Source organism: Chrysemys picta, chromosome 8 (assembly GCF_011386835.1).
Source record: "Chrysemys picta bellii isolate R12L10 chromosome 8, ASM1138683v2, whole genome shotgun sequence".
In the NCBI taxonomy this organism is placed as follows: domain Eukaryota; kingdom Metazoa; phylum Chordata; order Testudines; family Emydidae; genus Chrysemys; species Chrysemys picta.
This window is the reverse complement of record NC_088798.1, coordinates 6,404,326-6,421,869: the sequence shown is the minus strand read 5'-3', so window position 1 is coordinate 6,421,869 and position 17,544 is coordinate 6,404,326. Positions and strand designations below refer to the sequence as shown.

The 17,544-nt window shown below is 38.8% G+C and overlaps 1 protein-coding gene across 8 annotated transcripts in view; it reads left to right on the top strand.

Annotated features, from left to right (window-relative positions):
• STIL (STIL centriolar assembly protein) overlaps positions 1-17,544 on the top strand; it is a 32,617-nt gene that overhangs the window by 4,294 nt on the left and 10,779 nt on the right. For 5 of the 8 annotated variants that reach the window (XM_065553782.1, XM_065553786.1, XM_065553783.1 and 2 more), the window contains 10 exons: positions 2,622-2,729; positions 4,626-4,741; positions 4,943-5,130; positions 7,560-7,807; positions 8,745-8,843; positions 8,975-9,061; positions 10,912-11,059; positions 12,367-12,476; positions 13,395-13,509; positions 15,517-16,596. In XM_065553782.1, coding sequence (XP_065409854.1) covers positions 2,622-2,729; positions 4,626-4,741; positions 4,943-5,130; positions 7,560-7,807; positions 8,745-8,843; positions 8,975-9,061; positions 10,912-11,059; positions 12,367-12,476; positions 13,395-13,509; positions 15,517-16,596 — 2,299 coding nt within the window. The remainder of the gene's footprint in view (positions 1-2,621; positions 2,730-4,625; positions 4,742-4,942; positions 5,131-7,559; positions 7,808-8,744; positions 8,844-8,974; positions 9,062-10,911; positions 11,060-12,366; positions 12,477-13,394; positions 13,510-15,516; positions 16,597-17,544) is intronic. The other 3 variants (XM_005284890.5, XM_065553785.1, XM_065553789.1) reach the window with 1 other exon arrangement.

Genomic DNA, 17,544 nt, shown 5'->3' with positions numbered 1-17,544 from the left:
CACTTTATATTTTTTATTACAAATATTTGAACTGTAAAAATGATAAAAAATACTGTTTTTCAGTTCACCTCATACAAGTACTGTAGTGCAATCTCTATCATGAAAAAGCAACTTACAAATGTCGATTTTTATTTTTATTGTTTTGGTTTGTTTGTTTCGTTTGAGTGCTATTATGTAACAATGCAAAACTTTAGAGCCTACAACTCCGCTCAGTCCTACTTCTTGTTCAGCCAATCGCTAAGACAAACAAGTTTGTCTACATTATGGGAGACAATGCTGACCACTTCTTATTTACAGTGTCACCAGAAAGTGAGACCAAGCGTTCGCATGGGATTTTTGTATCTGGCATTGCAACTTATTTACATGCCAGATATGCTAAACATTCGTATGCCCCTTCATGCTTTGGGCACCATTCCAGAGGACATGCTTCCATGCTGATGACGCTCGTTAATACAATAATGCGTTAATTAAAATTTGTGACTGAACTCCTTGGGGGAGAATTGTATGTCTCTGATTCTGTTTTACCCGCATTCTGATATATATCTCATGTTATAGTAGTCTCTGATGACTCAGCACATGTTCATTTTAAGAATACTTTCGCTTCAGATTTCACAAAACGCAAAGAAGGTACCAATGTGAAATTTCTAAAGATAGCTACAGCACTCGACCCAAGGTTTTAGAATCTGAAGTACTTCCAAAATTTGAGAGGGATGAGGTGTGGAGCATGCTTTCAGAAGTCTTAAAAGAACAAAACTCCAATGCGGAAACTACAGAACCCAAACCACCAAAAAAGAAAATCAGCCGTCTCCTGGTGGCATCTGACTCAGAGGATGAAAATGAACATGCATTGGTCTGCACTGCTTTGGATTGTTATTGAGCAGAACGTGTCATCAGCGTGGATGCATGTCCTCTGGAATGGCGATTGAAGCATGAAAGAACATTAATCTTGAAAGCATCTGGCATGTAAATATCTTGCGACACCATCTACAAAAGTGCCATGTTCTCCCTTTCAGGTGACATTGTAGAATCATAGAATATCAGGGTTGGAAGGGACCTCAGGAGGTCATCTAGTCCAATCCCCTGCTCAAAGCAGGGCCAATCCCCAGATTTTTTTTGCCCTAGATCCCTAAATGGCCCCCTCAAGGATTGAACTCACAACCCTGGCTTTAGCAGACCAATGCGGGCAGCATTATCTCCTGCAAATGTGACCAAATTTGATTGGCTTGATTTGTTGAACAAGAAATAGGACTGAGTGGATTTGTAGGCTCTAAAGTTTTACATTGTTTTATTTTTAGATGCAGTTATTTTTTATACATAATTCTACATTTGTAAGTTCAACTTTCATGATAAAGAGATTGCACTACAATACTCGAAAAATACTATTTCTTTTGTTTTTTACAGTGCAAATATTTGTGATCAGAAATAAATTGAGCAAATATAAACCAGGTGCTTATGTGTCTAACTCACTTTCTGAAGTGCAGTGTTTGAGTTGTAAACAATACAGGGAAGTATTGGTCCTTAATTCAACAAGTTTTTTGGTTTTGTGGGTTTTTTTGTTTTGTTAAATTTAAAAAAAAAAAAACATTTCTGTGAGCTTGTTGGGCTTTGCACCTTTTTAAAAAAAGAATCTAAAATGTGGACTTAAATTGACAGCATTCTTTTAATGAGAACCAATCCTCCATCATAACCAGCATGTGAGACAAGTGAGTGGATTGAGGTAGGGCATCAGAATAGAGAAATCTCTTTTTTTTTTTATGGCAGCTAAAAGAGTGTGAGGGGGATTTACGTGTATTGTTTTGATTAATGTAAAATATTTTAATGCATAAGTCTTAAGTTGGTCTTTAGTCAAATGTTAGCAGTGGGTTATGAACTGCATTATATGAATTACTAAAAGATTATTTCTGTCAGCTTGGAGAAATCTTAAAATAAAATTTGTAAGACTTTATCAAGAAATTTGAATGGCTACAGCTTCTGAACATCTTTTGAGTCCTATTTGTGGCTGTGAACTTGAAGTTCTGTGGTCACAACACTCTTTCTGTGTAATATGCTGTTTGACTTCAGATATGTTTCTTTAAATATTCTTCAAAACATGCTGCTTTTTAATGGAGTAAATCCTATGTAAAACTATCAAGGAAACTGGAAAGATGACCTTTTGGCAAGTTTTTTTTCTTAAGTGATTTTCAGCTCACTTTAAATTCAGATTATTTCCTGGTATGTCTTATTCTTTCTAATGTTTTATCTAGAACAGCTTCATTTCCCAAGCTTTAGCTAAAAATAATTAGTGCCTTGGCATTCACACGTAAAACCATATGAAGGAACTGTACCAATTAGCCCTTTAAAATGGCAAAATAAATGAAATCTCATTATCTTCTTTGTTCGTTTCATTGGAAGAGATCACTTGATCATTACCTGTTAGGTTCATTCCCTCTGGGACACCTGGCATTGGTCACTATCGGTAGACAAGATACTGGGCTGGATGGACCTTTGGTCTGACCCAGTATGGCCATTCTTATGTTGTTGTTTTTTTTCTTCTTTCATCTTCTTACCCCCAACCCAAACGGAATAAAGTGCAGCTTAAAAGATTAGGTTTACTAGATTTCTGATTATTTTTTCTTTTGCAGAATTGCTTCAAGCAGGATGGTACCATTCAGTTTTCCTCTATCAAAATGTGCACTTTGGGATCCAACACCTGTGGGAGATGTTATTGGCGCACACATTACTTATTACAGGTATAAGTAAGACTTGTTCCTCTTCAGAATACAAATGATTAAATTGGAAGGGGATCTTCTGAGTATGTGCAGAACACTATTCTACAAGTTACATCCTGGGTATGGTGTATTCCTCTTTCAACCCTGTTAGACTATTCCAGTATCAGTTCATCACGTGTGGACAGTAAAGCTTTATTGAGTTGTATTGTGTTGAGGAAGATTAACCTTTGTAGGGATCTATTCATCCCTTACACTTCCACAGATGGGATTTTGATTTCCCCAACCCCACCCTGCAAAAGCAACTCTGTGCTGGAAGCATCTCAAGGTGGGACTGCAAGGAAGGGCTGTCGGCAGCATCTCTTTCTCCAATGGCAAATATCCATGTTCGTTAGTTTTGTCAGAAGCAGTAAATACTTGTCTTTTCTGCATGCACTTCTGGGGAGAGAAAAGAGGTTTGCTTAACACTGCATTGCTTCCATGTTTTTAGTAGGAACTGTCCTCCCAGGGAGGCAGAAAAACAACGGGGAGGAAATCACAGTGAACGCAGTATAAATATCTAGCTAGAGGGTTTCTTCTTTCTGAAGGATTGGGGAGTCCCTTTCTTGTGGATCAGCACAATCAACAGGATTGAGAAGCCCCTGTGAAAAATATCTGCCCCTCAAGGGAGAAGGTGGAAGGAAACTATAAAGTACAATGATGATGGCAAACCTCTTGTTTCTATGGGCCAGTTGTTCTCTGCCGCTACACGTCTGCAGGAAAGAGTGATCCTGATAAAAGCAAACGCCAAAATGCTGAACTAAGTTAAAACTCAACCTGGAAATCCTAATTAAGTAAAATGTTTACAGTCCTGTTAACATGTCAAAAGTTTTGACAAATACTCTTTAAAATAAGTCAGAAGGCAAATCCTGGCCCTCCTCAGTTCCTAGGGCAGTGTGCGTCAGACCTGGGATGAGGGAAGGGGAGAGGGGAAAACCTGTTTGCACTGGCATGCCCTTGAGAATAAAAGCTGTGACCCTCATGATTTAAAAGGGTCAGATGGTAAAGAGGGTATCAAAAGTTTGGTTATTCAAACAAAGTCCATTAACATTAGGAGAGGGAAAAATCCTGCAACGCAGCAGTGCAACAGCAGAGAGAATACTTTTACCAGCCAGGGTGAGTACTAGTTGAAGACATGTCTGCCTTCTGGGCAGCCTAGAGATGCTATGGGAGCTTCACCAAAAAGAGACATCTAGATAACTGCCTGTCAATGACAGAAAAATGTTCTTTTAATGGCGGATTAATCAGATTTGTACAGAATCTTCTGTGAAATTAAGCATTGAACAAAGTGAGGCATAGTGTACAGGGGGCATTGCAGTAGTTCATAGACATGTTCCTTTTCAGTTGAGCAAGCTGTACTTTTGTTACACCTCCACTGTTTATGGATTTTTCTCACAGTATTCCTGAACCCTTTACAAGGTAGTTCTAAAATAGACATTCATTGGTTAAAAATGTATGTTAAAGACTTAAAATGTAACTCTTTCCTAACCATGACCAGGTAGGATTTGGGCCACGCACTATAGCATTCTCACAGACTGCTTTAGTCTACAGTCATCTCTCGGCCTTATGTTCTTCAGACAGCTCACAATCAAAACTACACATGCAGCTTCAAGCTAAAAAATTTCTTAGAGGCTTATTGCACCTAGATTCTACTATCTTCTTGTTACTCTAATATCCAAATCTCTTCCTGTTTAGGGCATAGGATTGTTTCATTGTAGTAAAATATTGGTTTATTCTTTGAAGTAGTTTATTCAGGACAAAAATTTTATATATTAAAACTTCATAACTATACCTAAAATATTCTTGTTTATATAATATACATAGAGCTCCTTGTTAATGTCGGTATTAAACACATTGTCTCTCCTCCGCGTCCCCCCCCAGGAATCCCAAACTGTTGATGATGGAGAAGGCTCTTCGTCTTGCCTATCGCCATGCTAAGCAGAGTGAAAGAAAGTTCTTTTCCTGTTTTTTGCTTGGGACTCTTGCAGTGGATGAAGGTAACTTTTTTGTTTTTTAACCTACATGAATGTTTTATTAAATCGTTTGTAACTGGCTTGCTTCTTTCTGCATTTCTGGTGATTGAGCAAGTCTCAATCAGTGAACTGAACTTGATGGTTTTGGTATGCAAGAAGCAGTATACTTCTCCACATCCACTCTTTCTTTTTTTTTTTTTTGACCATTTCCTCCTCCCCCCCCAGACGATGAAGGTGTATCACTGACAATAGACAGATTTGATCCCGGTCGAGAAGTAACTGATGGTTCAGGGAAAGTCCCCACAGCACCTCTTCCAGGAGACTTTTTGATTCCATGTACAATTAACGCTTGGGGATCTTCCTCCGGAGATATTATAGTGCACAATTCTGAAGACTTCAACTTAGCTTTTAAGGTAAGCCACTCCTAGCAGCTTTCTGATCTCTTAAAACAGTGACACAGAGAGGAGACTAGATGGCTTTCAGTATCTTTCACCTCCCTGCCATTCATCTAAATCCAAACTAGAAGAGCAAAGACCAGAAGGTTACCATTTAATGGCCAATGTGAAGAGAGCTGTTCAGTCCACATCATGATTGTCACCAATAAGCTCCTTTTATTGGCAGTCTCAGTAGAAATTCCTAAGACAAGATGAACATGAAGACAAAACTCCTTTTTGTTCCTAGCTGAAACTCTCTCCCAGAATGGTAGGATAATATGGGAAGAGCTTGCTCTCTTGATGGTGCCAAATCATTTTTGTGAATAACTATTTCCGTTTGCAAGGCAATATTCAATACTAAATTCTCTTAAAATCAAAAGATCCGCAAAGTGCCCCAAAAAAAAGGCCGAAAAACCAAACCCTACACCCTCTTTATTGGTTGATTTACAGTGTATAAAGAAAGTAATGCATGAGTTTGGGTGGATTTTTCCTTTATATATAAGGAACATCAGTTCTTTAGCCCTGACCCCCAAAAGCCAAAGGGAAGTAAAGAACCCTTTGGGGGGAGGGATAGCTCAGTGGTTTGAGCATTGGCCTGCTAAACCTAGGGTTGTGAGTTCAATCCTTGACGGGGGCCACTTGGGGATCTGGGGCAAAATCAGTACTTGGTCCTGCTAGTGAAGGCAGGGGCTGGACCCGATGACCTTTTGGGGTCCCTTCCAGTTCTATGAGATAGGTAGATCTCCATGTATTGTATTATATTATACCCTCTTTGGATATGTCTAAACAGCAGCTAGACATCTGTGGTTGGCCCTTGCCAGCCAATTCAGGCTGCAGGGCTGTTTCATTGCAGTGTAGACTTCTGAGTTCCGGTATCCTCCTACCTTGCCGGGGTCCTAGAGCCTGGGCTACAGCCCGAGCCCTCAAGACTACACTGTAAGGTAACAGCCCCGCAGCCCGAGTCAGCTGTCACAGGCCAGCTGTGGGTTTTTCATTGCAATGTAGGCATACCCTTTGTTGCTGGAGAAACTGAAATAATTATATCACAAGAGACAGCAAGATAAGCTGCAGCTTTCCAAACCTTCAGTTACGATAGGACGGGATATCTAGTTACACTGATTAGTTTTGCTGTTATGAGAATTGTATTTCAAACTCTGATTTCAACTGAAGTCTGAGAGCTAATCTTAGGTTTCAGTCTGTTAAGATATTTTTATCCTTCTCTAGTTCTTCAGTTGGTCCTTAAAGCAAAATGAGCAAGGCAAGCCCTGATGATGTTGGGTTTTTTCCACGGTTAAAAAATAAAGCAGAAAAATACCTCATTCTTTTTTGCATCAAAAGGCATAAGCAATAAAAGTTTCTCTGCCGTACATCTTTAAAGAAAGAAATAATCAATTAAATTATTCCTGTGCTTGAAGTTGAACACGTGCTAGGTCTTTATAAGATCAGACTCCAAGGCAAGTTTGTATGATTGGTTTAGGACCCAGTTAATTTAAAACAAAAATGTCAGGAATACTTTGGTAGGGCATGTTGCACCTTGTATTGTTTGTGCAGCCCTTAATACACAAAGTATTGAGAGAGTTATCTACACTATGAAAAACATTTAACGTGTTAGTGTGTAGAAACAGTATACCAGTAACTACATATACGGTACATAAAAAAAAAATTACATAGATAACTTGTGAAGTAATGTGGTAAACTGTCAAGAGTATGTGTGTAAACAGGATAACAAATGTAAATCTGGTAGGCTTAACAGCTGAACTAATTTCCTTTTCTATAAATTGTATAAATGGGAGCTGTACATCTTTAAATATTTTAAGCCTAGCTTAAGTAAACCTCTTCCTTGCCAAACTCTTCTGGGAGAGAAGGGATATTTGTTTTTTCCCCAAAAGGGATACTTCAGCAAGTATAGCTGCTGTTCAAGGAAGCAGCGAATCTCGGGCAGCTAAACATTTTTTTCCTGCTACCCTTGCCTTGTGACTGTACTTATGGGGTGGCTCTTCATATCTTGAAAAAGCAATTTATGTTCCAATGAATAATCTCCTTGTGATTGCACATCCATTTGTGTTCTGAGGGTTTCTTGGATGCAAGCAATTGTCCTATTGCTAGGTTTTTGATAAACTAATTCTTGGACCCTCCGTTTGCCCTTGTGGATTTTTTGTGTTCCAATTTAACATAGCTAACTGCGCATTTTCACATATATAATGGATGCATTTCATATTGCTATTCACTATGTTCAATACAGTCATGAGCTGTTTGGAGAAGGGGCTTATTCTTTGTGTTTAAACAATGCCTGGCACAATGTTGGCTCTGATTCATGACACAGGCACCTAGGCATTATTGTAATATCCTATTATCATGTATAAATGAGGTGTATAAAGTCTAATCCCAGCATTTTTTGCCTCTTCTAGGGACTTCAACACAGTTTGTGCAGTAGAGACTCTTTGGATCTTTCCAGACTGCTCACCGTAAGAGTTCACATTGCTTCAACAGAGAGCATGGACAATCTAAACTTTGATTTTCACTGGGCAGCTGTTACTATAACAAATACTTTAGAATACACTCCTGTGAAATCTGTCCCAATTATTCCTACAGCCCTGGCAAGAAACTTGAGCGGTCATATGAATATTGCACAGATTCAGGGGACTTATAAATGTGGGTAAGTTCAATGTTAAAACTTTCAGGCATGAAGTGCTGTTCAGTTGAATGTCCTAGGATCAGTTAGGTGGTGCATGGAAATTATCTCCCATTAGTGTCAGTGGCTTAGCCTTCAGCTGTCTTTGAGGAAGCAGGAAGTATAAAGAATATTATTTCTGATTTTAGCTTTCAGTATCTTGAATTAGAAAGTTTACGCAGTGAGCACAGGAAGCTAGTCCTCCTGGCACAGGAATCAGAGGACATTCTGCACCATTCTATTCAACTAGAGCTCTTACTTTTGACTTTAATAGGGGGAAGATCAGTCTACAGGAGGAAAAAGAAAAATAATTACTGTTTTATTAGCTTTAAAAACAGTCTGCAGGTGTTTTTTTGATTATCATATCAATATCAGTGCTAGACCCAGAAGTGAAAATCAGGCCATTTCAGTCCAAGCTCACCAATCTTAAATGCATTTGTAAGGACTCACAATAAGATAACGTTAGAGAATCTTTCTTTTTGTCTGATTGTTCTGTTGTTAATGGGGTGCACTGGGAACTTCATTTATGAAATGCATCTGAAAATAAAGTAGTTTGAGCCTTCAGTGCTGTCAGGATATTTGTCCTGGATCCTTGACCATTCAAAATGTAGATTTTTATTTTATTTTATTTTCCCCGTAACTTCCTTCTTTTATAACTTAAAATTTGACACATCTTACTACTTTTCTGGGTTCATCAGAGCAACCAATATATTAAGCTGACTGTAGTGGCTTCAATAACAGCTTGGTGGGTTGTTGATAGCTACGAAATAAGCTTAAGAATATCCATTCTTTCCCAAGATATGAGTACTCTTGCCACCCGAAGCCTTCACACAGCACTTCTGAAAACACACTTCTAGCACAGGATTTTCTTCTTACCTTAAATGTGGTTCTGGACTTGCTCGGACCTAGAACAAACACTTAGCCTATTATGTTCCAGATACCTTACAATGGACCAAACCCGAAAACTACTTCTGGTGCTGGAATCTGATCCCAAGGCTTATGCTTTGCCATTGGTTGGAATGTAAGTATTTGGCTAGTTTTGTATAATGCCTTTTCCTATTACTAGTATATTTTTGTCATGTACTTGGGTGAGTGTTTAGTGAAGGATATAACAAATCCATTTCTAATGGCAGGCTTTTCCTTTTCCCTTAGTTGGTTGAGTGGCATCACTCATATCTACAATCCACAGGTCTGGGCCTGCTGCCTGCGTTATTTGTTCAGTTCTTCAATTCAAGAAAGGTAAATGACTTAAACTTTATTTGATAAGTCTTGTTTGAGCTACTTCGCATCAGATGCTATGGAAAACTTGCTTTTGGTTTGATCATGTGCACCCCTTGATGGAATGTTGTCTCTATATAAGTGTAATTGGGTGAAATTGTGTGGTCTGTGCTAGTTAGGAAGTCTGACTAGAAGATGATGTAATGGTCCCTTTTGGCCTTAAAATGTATTAATATAAAAATAAATTACTAATGTTCCTGAATATTAATTTCAGAAAATTGACAAGTTGGGTCAGTATCTGTCAAATTACTTTTGGGAGGGGGGAGAATAGGTGTTAGTTTTTAAAATGGAGGACTACGCCTCACAGTTCTATTTTCCTGACTCTTAAGGCAGCTGATCTCTTCTCCTTTCCACTCCCCTCTGCAAACAGACATTATTTTGACAGTTCCTAGTACTTTTTTCTTGTGTACCAATTTTTGATTTATCTTCCCCTGTTGTGGCTACCATTTTTTTTTTTTTACTCATGTTGTCCTTTCCTGTTCCTATATCCTTCCAAGAACTTCCAGCACTAGAAGTCAATGCTTGTTTTGGAGTCTTAACATTAGCAATACATACCTGTTAGCTATTTGTCACTGGTGGTGTTTTTCCCCAATCCTTATGGGACAGAGTGCCAGTCTGTTCCAGTGGGTTAAAAAATGCACTGCACTACATGATTAAATGCCAAGAATGTAGTTCTGTGACCTCTTTGTACCATTCATTAAAATTAGAGTTTGTTATTGGCCCTGAAATTAAACTTACAGTCAACTTACAAATAGGTACACAATTTCAGACAGTTCAGATTTATTACAAGTGTTACTTGTAACAGTAATATCTATAATTACTTAAACTGAAAATTTAGAGGAAGATTTTGCTATCCATTTTGCTTACTCTCTGTATTTGACTGCACTTCATATAGTGCACTCTTTCTCTGTTTAGTCAAGTTAGCAAGGGAGTAAATGGTCTAACCAAAAAGACCTTTAGACATTCAATATGGGAGAAAAATAACTTTTGTTTTGTTTTAAATCAGGATGTACTGGTTTAAGGGTGCTATATCACTTAATGGAATTTTGAAATTAGCCACATCAAAAAATTTTGACTGTCCCTCTTGATTCTTTGCTCACTTCTCACAAACATAAAGAAATAGCCAACCTGCAAATGAAATTGTTTTCAAATATTGTGAAAATAAACTTATGAATAAACTGTACCGTTATCCTCAATCTACATTACTTTTTCATTTATTCTTGATCTTCGGTTTATTTGTTTCAAATGCTGAATTTTGGACTTATACATCCAGTGCTCTTCAGCTGTAGAAAATGTTAATATAATATAGGATTAAGTTATCATCCTCCCCAAACATTCATTTCAGTATGTTCAATAGAAGAGCTCTACTGAGTATGTAGAAACAATTGAAATACTTTATTTTAAATGGAGGTTCACTGCTTGAACTTTTAGAAGCAACCTAGCGATCAGTTAAGCTGCTACAACATTGGACCTCAATGTCTTGACATTTGCTCTGTGAATGAGTTCCTCCATTTTTGAATGCTAAGTCATCTAAAATAGGAGACTGTGTGGGCTTTTAAAAAAAAAAAAAAAAAAAAAAAAAGTACTGTTCTCTCCATATACAGCATCAGTGAAAGTTCTAACTGTTTTTGTATGCAGTTCCATACAGAACTCAGCTAAAAATGAGTATTGACATGTATCATCTTGATTAGTGGGATGTTCCTCGTTTTTTTTTCAGTGAACCATACAGAAAGTTTAGTTGGCCAAGTGGATTTTTCCTGTTTCTAAAATACATAAATTTTTTTTAAATGAATGATTTTTCTTTTGTCTAGGGTTCTTTCAGAGTCTGGAAGTTTCCTTATTGTTCTCTATTCGCTGACCCACAAGGAACCTGAGTTCTATGAGTGCCTTCCTTGCAGTGGGCAAACTGAACTAGGGTTTCAGCTACTAACAAGTAAAGAAACATTACATCTCTTCAAAGTAAGTGGCTTGATTGACTAATACATCCTCAAGGTTATGTTGTAGTATTTTGATAATTAAAAGCTACATTGTAGCATAAAGTTAGATATTACTAATGTGACTTGCACAAATATAGTGTTAGTGTAGCTCTAAATCTAGGTTTATTATAGTAATTATTCTAATTTCCTAAATGAGACTTAAAACCCAAGATGTCTTCCAAAGTCAGCAATTATTTGTAACTATCTAATCATAGCAAGTGCTAAAAAGCATTCTGCATATGGACAAACACCAAGAAGTTAAACTTGTCATGGCACGTCCCCTCCTTATGTATGGTCAACAAAACTCTGGGATGTAACAGATTTAGAAGGAATGTGAGCAATGTTATGCCACTAGTTTGTGTGTCCCATGTACACTGTGTAGGTGGAAGAACAATCCTGGCTGCTGCATGATAGTTCTGGAAGGAGTAGCAAATTGTTGTCCCACCCCTTTCCATTTTCTAGGAACTGAGCAAAAAGGGGAAAATGTCAGGAATAGTGACTGGTTTGTGGCTTTCTTGCTGTTTTTAAGAGTGCAACTGCCATATAAGTACAGAGAGACAAGGTGGGTGCAGTAATATCTTCTGTTGGACAATTTCTGTTAGAGAGACAAGCTTTTGAGGTTGGTCCAGAAGCTGATCCAATAAGATACTGCCTCACCCACCTTGTCTCTCTAATATCCTGCGACCAACACAGCTACAATAACACTGCATACAACAATATAAGTATATCTTCATTGTACTATTTTCAAAGAAATTTAACTTGCATCAGTAGTATCCAACCTTTTCAGCCTGAGGCCCAGAAAGGTTAAGGGGGCCACAGTCAATACCTTAACCCTTCCCTGGGCTGAGCAGGCCAGGAGCTTGACTGGCTCTGCCTGAAAGTAGGGCTCCTACATCCTGGTAGGGAAGTAGGTAGGGGAACGGTCTGAGTTACTGTCCCCTGCAATGCTGAAGGCTGCCAGGAGGGGAATTGCTGAGCAGCTACAACAAGGAAGGGACAGCAGCTGCTCACTATTCATGGTTCACACCAGATCTGCTTCTACAGCTGCAGGGGAAGCAATGGGAGACAGGTGGGAGGCATCGTTACTGACTCCCTGTAGTGATGAGCCTGATTCATACACTTGAGTAGCAGATTTGCAGGGCATTTTACAGGGAACGTATCTTTTAATTGGTAACCAAATACAAACGTTCTTCTGTTTTTGATAACCATTATATAGCACATTGGGGCAGCAGGTTGGATGCCACTGACTTGCTTCGGATTTCATTAATGCAATCCATTATTTAATTTCAGAATGTTGAACCTTCAGACAAGCACCCTATTCAATTTGAGCTGAATGCAGAAAAACAAAATGCAGAAACGGAGTTCTTCAGCAAAGTTTCCATGAATCTTTCCATTAGAAGGTGAAGAATCTCTCTCTCAAGTGTCATATTTACACAGTCTATTTCCCCAACATCTGTTATTGGGTGAAGTTCTTTATGCAGGTCAGGCTAGATGGTCATGAAATGGTCTTATCTGTCCATAAAGTCTATTAATTAATGATCACTTGCACCTTAACTAACTTAATGGCTTTTCATGTAATAAAGTCTACAAGTTGATCATATGTTTCTAGAGAAACTCCTGCATGTACCTATACTAGATATATTATTGGCATTAAAGGCTTTCACACACTTAAGTGGATGTTTCCTAAAATATGGATCTCATCTAATATGCTGTATGACACTTAGTGTTGGTGAGTTCCAGTTGTCCAAGGAAGAAATCTGTAACAGAAAACTGCTTGTATTCGTAAAATGCCTTCTTCATTCTTATTTGTCAAAGCTGTGATGTGCATAGCCAGAATCTTGGATTTTATAAATCTACCTTGCCATCAAAGCTTGTAGCTAACAATAAGATGGCCTTTATTCTGCTTAAAGCCATATTTTATTTATATATATATATATTTTTTTTTTTCCTCAACTCTTCCTTCTCTATCGGTGTCTTACAGTGGGCCTGATAAATCAGTGCCTTGGCTTAAAATGTCATCTGAAATACTTGTATCTGTCAAAGATTCTTTGACTAAAAACTGGATGATAATCCAGAAAGGGATATTTATTTTTTCCACATTTTTTGTGATCCTTAGACTCTCTTTGCCATCTGACACTTCCTAGCCAGTCAGAGGAGAGAAGTTTATTAGTGGTTCTTCCAAACTGGTAACAGTACTGCTCTGTAGATCTCCTGGTATGGACCACAAGTGAGAAATAGATAATGTTGTCAGGATTCATGAACTCTGTCAATCCTATCATGTTAAACTAGAAGTTACACAAAGGTCTCTTATTTTTTAGTCCTCCTCAAGGCTCTTCCCCCAGCAAACTGTCAGTAAGTGATCATGACTCGGGTGTGGAAGATGAAGATTTATCTCCGAGACCAATTCCAAGTCCTCATCCAGTGAGTCAACAGGTAACTTCAGTTTTTCTATACTGCCTCTCATCCAGGGATTCTGGGCATTTCTAAACATTATAGATGACTATTTCCTAACTCAAAAAGTGTGGCAGGGAACACAGAGGAATTCTATATTTTACTGATATATTTCTAACAGATGAAGAGGAAGTGATCTGAGAACTAAAAATTAATGGTAGCTTGGATTTAAGTGGTCATGACTTTATTCTGTTTGTACAATACAAATGCTATAAAGTCCAGACCAGTGATATATAAACTTGGTACTTTACTAGGGACAGTTTCACAAAGCTGAAAACAATTATGAGCCAGATCAGCTGGGAAAAATAACTTAGTCAGAAAAATGTGAATAATTGGGAATAATGTAAGAAATCTTACAAGATGCCCAAAAAGCCACAGTCACACAAATGAGGAAGAAGACTAGGCTATTTTTAAAAAATTACCTGGTTTAGAGGAGAAAAGAAGATAACTTCTCCTTCCTTCCATCTTTTTTAGTTAATAGTTCTGAATATAAATCAGAAGTTAGGAATTGTAGAAAATAAGGGAAGCAAAGGGAGACGAGAAATTTATGGCCAGCAGAGTTAAGAATAGTAAGAAGGAGTGGTTTTGTTTTTTTAATATATCTGGAACAAAAAGAATCCCAACAATGGTATTGGTCCATTACTAGATAGAAATGGTAGAATTATCAATAACAATGCAAAAAAGGCAGAAGTGTTCAATAAATGTTTCTGTTCTGTCTTGGGGGGGGGGAAATGGATGATATAGTCTCATCGTATTGTGGTAACACACTTTCCATTCCACTAGGATCTCTGGAGGCTAAAGAAACTAAAGTTAGATATTTTAAATCAGTAAGTCCAGATAACCCTCTCTTTTAAAACTGTTGGAGGCAAATTGAGGAGCTCGCTGGATCATTAATGTTGATATTTCAGTAATTCTTGGAGCACTGGGGAAGTTCTGGAGGAAAGTTAATGTTGTACACATTTTTTAAAAGGGTAAATAGATGTGCTCTAGGAATTATTTTGGGGAAGTTCTATGGCCTGTTATACATGTTAGACTAGGTGATCGCAATGATACCTTCTGGCCTTGGTATCTGATCTCAAAGTGCTTTGACAAACACAAAGTTTCACACACCTTGTGCGAGGTAGACATGACTTTTCTAAGCTATCTACTTGGTAGCAGAATTGGAGGACCCAGGAATCTTGACTCCAAGTTCAGTCTAATTCTTATTGCTGGTAATATAGTTCCTTCTGATTTAAAGCTGTAAAGTACATTAGCACTTGTGAATAGAAACCCTGGTGTTAGACTTGAACCTGCAGGGTAAAGCCAGCTGAACCATACTTGCCCTAGAGTTGTTAGGGAACAGCAGTATCTTCTCCCTTTTGGCAAGGGGAGAGGCAGCAGAAAAACTGACTAAACAGACATTTCTGGGTGGGAAGATATGAAGGTCCCCTGTCTAATGGGAACACCTGTTTTTTCCTCAATTCTATTCCGTGCTCCGAAAGCTTTTGAATGGGTGCATTTTATAAACTTAAATACCCAGAAATCGGTAAATACATAGTCATTCTAGACTTAAGTACACTAACTTAAAATCCTCAGACTAGGGATTTTTTTAGCTGCCTGGGCTGGGAGTACTGTGAAGGGCACAGTCCATCCTGAAAGGGAAGGACCATGCTACTCGAGCAGTCTTGTGGCTGTTTCTCTCCCAAACACCCATCCCCCAGAGTAACACACTGACTCTGTAGACACAACATCTGGGCCTCCTTAGTGGCAGGAATTTTGCCTCAGAACAAGGCTTTTACAGGATTCCTATCTTCTCACGCTTGGCTCCCTACTGCCTTAAGCGGGTGGGGAAGAAGTCTTATTGACCTGAAGCAACATTTTTATCTGTCCCATATTTATTTTGGCTAGGAGTTGCAGAGAAGTTGTGCTTTAAGAAATGTAGATTAGATAAGGTGACATGATGGTGCTCAAGCTAGCTTGACTTCACTCTTATAACTGTCTCCTATCCAGGTTACTAAGATCCATCCTTCGGTTCCTGAACTCTCCCTTGTCTTTGATGGCAGCTTCATGGAACCAAAACCAATGTCTCAGCCTATGCAGACCATGAATAATAAAAATCAACCACTGCTGGTACCTCAGCCTAATAAAAAGACCTATTCAACAGGACCATTATACCAAAATCAATGCTTTGATAACCATAAACAAAGCTTCAGCACCCATGCTAGACATTCTTCATTGAGAAGGTTACCGAGCCAATTAAACCAGATAACGCCAACTTTAAAACCTTGCAGAGGAAAGCAGCTGCCACTACAGCAACAGCCTAATTGTAGGAGAATTGGCCTTCAAACAAGAAAGAGTTCTGGATCTTCTTCCTCTTCATCATCCCCTTCCCCTTCAACACCTCGCAGTGGGCCCTCTCCTGATACATCTGTGCATCAACCCAGGATGCCATCTGAAAGACTTGTATCAAATCCTGATAGAGCCATACAAAGAAAAGGGGAACCTCCAGCAACGAGACCCTCAACATCTAATTCTAAGCAGTCTCCTAGTGCCACACAGCCTCTCCAGTACAACATTGCTTTTTCACACCAGAACTCAAGACCAACAGAACTGCAGATGCCTGTCCCTCAAGTGCCATCTTGCTGTCCAGCCAGTGTATGTGGTTGTCCACTTCATGGACATATCCAATACAGTTCAACAAATGCTTGGCAAGGATTGGTTAAAATGGGCACCAATCATGCAGAAATCCAATCTGATGTTCCTCAAGAGAGCGCATATTCAGTTTTCCATCAAAATGTCACTTGTCCAAATATTTGCTGTAGTCCAATACATACCCCAAGTAGTTCTGTAACTCCTGGGTACAATGGGAAAATGGGGAATTGTTCTCCCCTTGGTAGCAGCTTATCACCTGGGTCAAGACTTTCTTCACATCCAAGCCCTTGCCATCTCCAATCTTGTGCGGCACATTCAGCATGCACACATGCACCTGCTCCCAAAATGGAATCAGATAATGGAATGATGGGACTATCTCCAGATGCTTACAGGATTCTTACAGAACAAGACAGGCAGCTGAAATTACTTCAAGCTCAGGTTTGTTTGGGAGGTTTTCTCCTCTGCCCTCTTACTGGTAAATATGTTCTAAAAAGAACACTAATGAAAATAACTTGGTTATAGCTATCTTTTTGGTTGGAATAAGGGATCCTGTCAAATTGGAACCCAATTCTCTAAGTAGGCAGCTCTACTGATGATTGGTCTCTGTTAAAGCAAATTGAAAGCAAATTCATTTGATTTTTCTAATTAGATTATTTTGGAATTACAATCAAGTAACACAAGTAAATATTTGCTCTGCTTTCAGTAAACTGTTTTGTATTACTAGGAGATAGCTGTCTCTACCCATCCAGAAAGTAAACTGCGCAGTTTAATGAGCCATGAACTAGTTTGGAATTAATATAAATATATGGTGAAAGCACGGTGCATTCTAATATGTTTTCTTCCCCCATAACCAAATTTGCAACTTAATAGTTTATAACAGACTTGTGTGACCTTTTTTGAGAAGCACGAATACCTCCATTGTTTGCAACATGCTGTTGAAATTCAGCAGGGTCAAAGCACTGGGGTTGGAAGTGTGCTTTTCTTTCGGTCGTCCCATGGAATTCCAATCAGGATGAATTTAAGGGGGAGGGATAGCTTAGTGGTTTGAGCATTGGCTTGCTAAACCTAGGGTTGTGAGTTTGATCCTTGAGGGGGCCGTTTAGGGATCTGGGGCAAAAATCTGTCTAGGGATTGGTCTTGGTCTTGCTCTTGCTCTGAGCAGGGGGTTGGACTAGATGACCTCCCGTGGTCCTTCCAACCCTGATATTCTATAAGTTGCCATTTCCCTTCTATAACTTGCATTCCTCTGGAAAATGTCAGCCTGCCAAAAAGGTAGCTGAACAAGAACATTCTAAAGAGCCAGGCTGCTTCCAGAGCAGCTGTAGCAACAGGAGGTGGAGCCAAGCCAGGTTCCCTTCCTCCCCCACCTCCTGATTATATCCCTTT